At 36.7% G+C, this 8,500-nt stretch overlaps 1 protein-coding gene across 1 annotated transcript; it reads left to right on the top strand.

Annotated features, from left to right (window-relative positions):
• The first annotated feature begins 1,458 nt into the window (after positions 1-1,458).
• LOC110607957 (receptor-like protein 43) lies at positions 1,459-4,215 on the top strand. The gene is made up of 4 exons (XM_021747134.1): positions 1,459-2,340; positions 2,507-2,703; positions 3,205-3,357; positions 3,471-4,215. The coding sequence occupies exons 1-4, from the start codon at positions 1,459-1,461 to the stop codon at positions 4,213-4,215; spliced, it is 1,977 nt and encodes a 658-aa protein (XP_021602826.1).
• Positions 4,216-8,500: the final 4,285 nt, after the last annotated feature.

Raw genomic sequence — 8,500 nt, 5'->3', positions numbered from 1 at the left:
CAAGTTTGAGCTCATTAGAGGGATTAGATCTTTCAAAGAACAAGCTTTCAGGAAAGATACTTCCAGAGCTCGCTCAGCTCACTTTCCTTGGTTTCTTTAATGTCTCCTACAACAAGCTTGAAGGGCCAATACCACAAGGGAAACAATTTGATACATTTCAGAGCAATCAATATGAGGGAAACTTGGGATTATGTGGAGCTCCTTTGACAAAGAAATGTGAAGATTTTGGGGACTGACCACCATTTTTTCTAACTTCGGATGATGAAAGCATAGCTCTGGAGTGCAAACCCTCAGATTTACGTAGATGCACTTATTATCAGACTAAATCTGTGAGTGCAAACTCTCAACTATTATGATTTAATAGTATTTCAGATAATTTCATTTTTTATTGCATTTTTTATAAGTCTACTAGTTTCCACATAATTTTATAATTCAGTTGATATTTATTGTAATAATTTAGATAAATTGATATAAATAATTTTTAAATTCTATAATAACATAATTGAATTGAATTTGAGTGAAAGAATTATTTACACAAAATAAACATAGTAATTTTAATTAAATTGAAGGCAATATGAAGCCAATAATAAGTGTATGACTCCATATAATATGATGTTGCAATAAAATATAATTTAAATTATGTGGTAGATTTTTATGAAAAAACTATGTTTTTTTTTATAGTGAATAATATATTTGAATATCCGGCCATTCAACACCCACGAAAAAGAATAAGGACACAGTGGTGATAGTGAAAGATACTTTTTTTCTTTTGCCAAACGATAGTGGAAGACTCGCCGACACGATGGTGACAGTGGAAGACTCTTTTTTTTCTTTTACCGAACGATAGTGGAAGACTCTTTTTTTCTTTTACCGAACGATAGTGGAATACTCTTTTTTTCTTTTACCGAACGATAGTGGAAGACTCGCTGACACGGTGGTGAGGGATTTGACAAGTCTTTACAAGTAAACCAATGTAATTGGGAGGTCATGGGAAGTTGCATCTGCATAATACTATTTAAATCTTTTAATATTTTACATTTTTCTCTTAAATTAATCATATTTTTCGGTTGAGTCTCATACTTAAACAATGATAAACCAAAACAATCATTTTTTTAATAAAAATATATCTCTTATGATATTTTTTTTATCTGAATAATAATGTATTGCATGGCTGTTAAATTATTTTGAATAACTTCTTTTATTATCATAATACTAAATTATTATAATTGTATTTTATAAATTTAATTAGAAAGATTACCATGAAATAATATTAAATATATTGATTTTCAATAATAAATTTTATTTACTCATTTATAATTTAAAAAATATAATTAATTTTTTTATAAAATTCAAAAATAAAAAAGTTGGGAGCTTTGTTTTAAGTAATGTTTATAATGGGCACAGGCAACACCACCTACACTCCACAAGACAGCCGCCGTACAACAGAATTATCTGACAATGGAGTCACCACCTTTGTTCGTTCGGTTTCTTTCCTTTCTCATGTTGACGACGTTGTGCCATGCTATAGCATTTACGCAGTCTTTTAACTCTTCTATTCAACGATGCCATGATGATGAAAGCTTGGCCTTGCTGCAATTCAAAAATAGCTTCAACATCTCTAGCTCTTGTTCTTATTCAAAGCTTGAATCATGGAAGCTAAATCAAGGCGTAAGATCAGGTGAGTGTTGCTCATGGGATGGTGTGGAGTGCGATGAGAAAACTAATCATGTCGTTAGCGTTGACCTAAGTGAGAGTTGTATTTATGGGTCGATCAACTCCAACAGCACTCTCTTTCGCCTTGTCCATTTTCAAAGACTTAATCTTGGAAGCAACGACTTCATCCACTCTCAAATCCCATCCGAAATAGGCCAACTATCGAGGTTAACTCATCTCGACTCTTGCTTTTCTGGCTTTTCTGGCGAAATCCCAGCTGGAATCTCTAATCTTTCAAGCTTGGTTTCCCTTGATCTATCTCGTAATCTTGATTTCATTAGTTATGATGGATTATTGAAGCTCCGTCAGACTAGCTTTAGAGGTCTAGTTCAAAACATGACCAATTTCAAGGAACTTGATCTAGAATGCATGGACATTTCTTCAACGGTTCTCGCAAATCTTTCATCTTTGGAGTCTCTCCATCTTTGTTGTTGTGAATTGCACGGTGAATTTCCGGCGAGCATTTTCTGGCTTCCGAACTTAAAGATAATCAACTTATGCGAAAATATAAATCTAACAGGTTTTTTGCCTGACTTCCACCCGAGAAGTCACCTTGAAAGATTGAGGCTCTTCTCAATAAGTTTTTATGGAAAAGTACCTCCTTCTATTGGAAACCTTACTAATCTTGTTTGGCTTGACCTCTCAGATACTCTACATAACTCAACTTCTTCACTCTCTTGGATTGGAAGACTCACCCAGCTCACTTATCTGGGGCCTTCTGGTCTCCACATACAATGGCCAGATCCCATCTAGTTTCATGAACCTCACTCAACTTAATATGTTGTTTTTGAAGGAAAATCAACTTACTGGTCCAATCCCATCCCAGATTAACAATCTCACCTCGCTATCCTCGTTGTGCCTTTCATCAAATAAATTGCAAGGTTCAATTCCTATCAATTTCACTCGACTCAATCAACTTGAATTCCTTGATCTTCATTCAAATACTTTAGCTGGGTCATTGGATCTAAGCTCATTCTTTCAGCTCAACCAGTTAACCGAACTGACCTTATCATTTAATAGCTTGTCCGTGCACTCTACGATGGCTACAAATGGCCACCTTCCGTACTTAAGAGCTTTAGGATTGGCTTCTTGAAACCTTACCCAGTTTTCCAACTTCTTGCAGAACCAACATGGCTTGGAATATCTAGACCTTTCTTCAAACAGCTTACAGGCTCAAATCCCTTCATGGATGTGTTTCATAAGTACAAATTCCATAGATTTTTTGAATCTTTCTCATAACCTTTTAACTGGGTTTGAACAAAATCCTATTATTTTTCAATGGGCTCAGATTCGAACCCTAGATCTTAGGTCTAATCAGCTCCAAGAATCCCTTCCATTGCCACCACCATCCACCATTTCCTACCTCATTTCACACAACCAATTGACAGGTGAACTTTCTCCGTTGATTTGCAATTTATATTCTCTTGAAATTCTCGACTTATCCTTCAATAATTTAAGCCATCAACTTTCTCATTGATTGAGCAATTTCAGTGATCTGTCTGTGTTGGATTTGAGAAGAAACAATTTTCATGGAATTATTCCTGCAGCCTGTAGAGATGATTGTAAATTGAGAATGATTAGCATCAGTTACAATCAATTACAAGGACAAGTTCCAAAATCATTAGCCAATTGTTCATCGTTACAGTTGGTTGATTTTGGTAACAACCAAATAACTGATACATTTCCTTCTTGGTTGGGAAATCTTTCAGTGTTGAGAATTCTGATTTTGAGATCTAACCATTTTTACGGTGTGATAGATCAAAAACCCAAAACCAAAGGCTTCCCAAGTCTTCGAATCATCGACTTATCCGGCAATGTTTCGTCGGAAAGCTGCCATCGGTGTACTTAGACATGTGGGAAGCCATGAAAACCATCCAAGCAAACCACATGACATACATGGGGGAAAATATGAGGCCCAATTTCACAGACGTTGATACCTACTATGGGGAATATGATTACTCAATGACTATGTTCAACAAAGGAGTGAAACTGGAATACGACAAGATTCAAGATATTTTCCTTGCCATTGATTTCTCCAACAACAGATTTGAAGGAAAAATCCCAGAAATCATTGGAAACCATAAAGGGCTTAATCTCCTCAACCTTTCAAACAACCTTCTCAAGGGTCACATACCACCATCTTTAGCAAGTTTGAGCTTATTAGAGGGATTAGATCTTTCAAAGAACAAGCTTTCAGGAAAGATACCTCCAGAGCTCGCTCAGCTCACTTTCCTTGCTTTCTTTAATGTCTCTTACAAGGAGCTTGAAGGGCCAATACCACAAGGGAAACAATTTGATACATTTCAGAGCAATCAATATGAGGGGAACTTGGGATTATATGGAGCTCCTTTGACAAAGAAATGTGAAGATTTTGGGGACTCACCACCATTTTTTCCAACTTCGGATGATGAAAGCATATCTCTGGAGTGCAAACCCTCAGATTTACGCAGATGCACTTATTATCAGACTAGATCTGTGAGTACAAACTCTCAGCTATTATGATTTAATAGTATTTCACATGATTTAATTTTTTTATTGCATTTTTTATAAGTTTACTAGTTTCCACATAATGTTATAATTCAGTTGATATTTATTGTAATAATTTAGATAAATTGATATAAATAATTTTTAAATTCTATAATAACATAATTGAATTGAATTTGAGTGAAAGAATTATTTACACAAAATAAGTATAATAATTTTAATTAAATTGAAGGCAATATGAAGCCAATAATAAGTGTATGACTTCATATAATATGATGTTGCAATAAAATATAATTTAAATTATGTGGTAGATTTTTATGGAAAAATCTTGTTTTTTTTATAGTGAATAATATATTTGAATATTCGGCCATTCAACACCCACGAAAAAGAATAAGGACACGGTGGTGATAGTGAAAGACACTTTTTTTCTTTTGCCAAACGATAGTGCAAGACTCGCCGATACGATGGTGACAGTGGAAGACTCTATGTTTCTTTTGCCAAACGATAGTGGAAGACTCTTTTTTTCTTTTGCCAAACGATAGTGGAAGACTCGCCGACACGATGGTGACAGTAAAAGACTGTTTTTCTTTTGCCAAACAATAGTGGAAAGACTCGCTAACATGGTGGTGAGGAATTTGACAAGTCTTTACAAGTAAACCAATGTAGTTGGGAGGTCAAAGGGAAGTTGCATCTGCATGATATTCTTTAAATCTTTTAAAATTTTACCTTTTTCTCTTAAATTAATCCTATTTTTGTATTGAGTCTCATAATTAAACAATGATAAACCAAAACAATCATTTTTTTAATAAAAATAAATCTCTTATGATATTTTTTTTATCTGAATAATAATGTATTGCATGGCTGTTAAATGCTTTTGAATAACTCATTTTATTATCATAATACTAAATTATTATAATTGTATTTTATAAATTTAATTAGAAAGATTATCATGAAATAATATTGAAAATATTGATTTTCAATAATAAATTTTATTTACTCGTTTATAATTTAAAAAATATAATTAATTTTTTTAATAAAATTCAAAAATAAAAAAGCTGGTGTAACGACCCGAAATCGGACCGCCACCGGCGCTAGGATCCAGATCGACTTAAGGCTGCCGGGACCCGTAGCAAGCCTAACATACCACCTGTTACACCTGATAAATCCCATACATGATCATGCATTTACATAAACTTTAAACTTTTTCATTCACCAAGCTTAATCTGTGCATGCACTATACATTAAACATACAAACCCCAGACTAGAGCTCTCATCAAATGCTCTAGTTGGGTCATCATTACTATAATCAAGCTTGGTTTTTATAAAACATCGATCATTAAAACATTTCATTAAAAAGATCATGTACCAAAAGGGATTTACATACACTAGGGCCAAGCACAATTCTATCCTCAATACCATTCTTTACATTACATCACATTATAACATTTTACAATACATGCCCATATCTAACTATTACATATACACAACTTCAACTTGGAAGACTCCCCGGTCTAACCTGTACCAGCAAACCTGAGGGTTAAGGGAAAGGGGTGAGCTACTAGAGCCCAGAGAGCATAATAGTAAAACATTATATTAAAATCCATACTTTTATGAAATGCATCACATTACAAACAAATCACATCAAGGATGGACTTGTCACCAAACCCTCTACATAATCCAACCATGCCAGGGGCGTAGTGCAGGCCACACCTAGTCTTTCTCTTACACATAACATATCATACATATCCAATCGTGTCGGGGGCGTAATGCAGGCCACACTTGGACTTTCTCTTATATTGTGCCAGGGGCGTAGTGCAGGCCACACTTGGACTTCCATATCATATCTCATCATATCGAGGACTAATGGGTCATCCAACATCCATCCACATCAACATCATAATATGCAATGCAACATATTCGTGGATTCTAATGCAAACAACCTAGTAAATGGCATGGTATTCATGATGCATGAACATGCTCAAAACTGATTTAATTTGATACATAAAGATTCATTCTACTCACCTCAGGCTGACTCTGAAGCAGCTAGCTCACTGCTGGGTGTCAGGGTCATAGAGTTTTCAGGGACCAAAACTGTAATTTTCCAACATTGGAATTCCTAGAAAGCAATATTAGGATAAAATAGTAGAAATTAGTAGGACGATAATGGCCGAGACAGTTTGTTGTAATTCCTTTCCATGTATTTGTTTTAGGAGGGTGTCATATGAGACATGTTGATGTCTCCTCCTGTCATAGGCCAAGTTGTTCTTAAGGCTCTTTAGGGGGGAGTGACTAGTTGGCCACCAGCTGGGGCTGGGCCCAGTTGGCTACCGTAGGCCTACGGAGATCCAAGTTGTACCTTCACTCCTTGTAGACCGTCCCCCCTGTCTACAAGGGAGGTGAGAATTATTGTAACGATTGCATCAATGATAATGTATAATTACTATTTTGCCCCTATAATAAAATAAGTAGCCTGTTCATGAATTCTCATGTTCAATTCTTATCTTTTGTGCCTACTGTGAGGCTTCTAATGGAATGCTGCCTGTTGACTTCGCTATTCGCTTATATAACCTTGACTAATCAGGGTACTCATGTTCACAGGGTATCGGGTGATTCTTAAGGCTGACTTGGCTTGAAGGTGTTCAAGTCAAGTGCCGCACGATTCCAGGCGATGGCTAAAATCTGAAACCGTGACAATTGGTATCAGAGCAAGAAAGATCTGCGAGCAATATAAAGCAATGACAAAATTTAGCACACACACGAAGGCCCTTGAGAGAAGGGTGAGAACGGTGCTACCTGGTTGGATGTCTATGCCACCCAAGAGGGGAAGGCGTTGGAGATTGATTCTGGCTAGACTGGCCATATTAACTAGAGGTGCTGCACGCTCCACTGGGGACACCATTGGGAGAGAGGTAGTAACCTAGTACTACACACTCCATTGGAAATGTCTTTTGGAGAAAGGGTAGTGACTAGGTGCTACATACTCCCTTTTGTGACCCTTGGAGAGAGAGTAAGGACCTCAGGGTATAGTGATAAGGGGGAGGATGGGCCAATAGAGCTTGAGGCCATCTGAGAATCCCGAAACCATTCCACTCAAAGTTGAGGCAAGAGGCCTCCTGAGACGGAATTGAGGCAAGAGGCCTCCCGAGATAGAATTGAGGCAAGAGGCCTCCTGAGACAAAATTGAGGCAAGAGGCCTCCTGAGACAAAATTAGAGGCAAGAGGCCTTCTAAGACAAAATTGAGGCAGTGACCTCTCATGTATTTTGTTTTACTTGCAGGTATGGTGCAATAATATTAAATATGACATAGGAAAGACTATGACCAATACTTCAGAAGTGAACCAGAGGAACAATTATCAATGGCGTGAATCATGAGCTATTGCCTATGAAGTAGGCACGGGTGGAATCCCAAAACTTCAGTCCTTGTTGTGGAATGGAGGTAAATAATTTTCTCTTCAATATGAATTTTTGCATTAATATTATTGGGATTGGTGACTGTGCAGACATATAAAGAACAATGTTTGTGGGATCAAGCTATAAAGCTAAATCTATTCTAAAAATGAAAGGGTAAAGTCCCATGAATAGAGAGTGTTCACTCTATACATGAAAAGGGGGATATGAAATGATAAGCTCCAGTTTTACTACAAGAATGTAACATTTGCTATTCAAGAGAGTTGGTAAACTCCAACAAGGTGTTCATAAGGAAAGTACATAAAGTAACTTTTCAGCATCTATAGATGGCACAAGAGGACGTGGCACTTGATTTTTAATAGAGTAAGCGGAGTGTGACAGCAATTCAAGAGATATGACTGAGCTTAAAACCTTCCTGGAGAAGGTCAAAACCTGGAGGATTATGGTGTAGAGTAAAGGGCAACCAATACTGAGTTGGTTCTATTACCAAGGAATTGAAGGAATATTCAACTCTGATATCTGATTGATAGTTGCCTAAGAGGATGGGCCAAAGCAATAAGTGGGGGAGCGGTCTGAAAGGTGGTAAACAAGAGCACATGGAAGTGGCATAACTAAGCAGTATGAAGTGCTCTCTATGAAGAAAGCCATATGATTTTACAAGTTGCTAGTGTGGAAATGTGTCGAAGGTCTTGAGGGACATGGTGAGTAAAGGGGGAGGGAACATTAGGTATAAATCATAGAGTTGTCAACTCTAGGTTGTTTGTACTTTCTTGTTCCTCCCCGCCTAAGGTAGTATTGTTCGCGTGAAGGGATCAAGCATGATGGAAATATTCTGTGAGTGTTGTGTTAAATAAGGGACATAGAATGGAGGAGAAGATCTTCAAAGTCTTCTTG

Source organism: Manihot esculenta, chromosome 13 (assembly GCF_001659605.2).
Source record: "Manihot esculenta cultivar AM560-2 chromosome 13, M.esculenta_v8, whole genome shotgun sequence".
Classification (NCBI taxonomy): Eukaryota; Viridiplantae; Streptophyta; class Magnoliopsida; order Malpighiales; family Euphorbiaceae; genus Manihot; species Manihot esculenta.
Note: the sequence above shows the minus strand (reverse complement) of the source record. Positions and strands in the feature narration are given on the sequence as shown.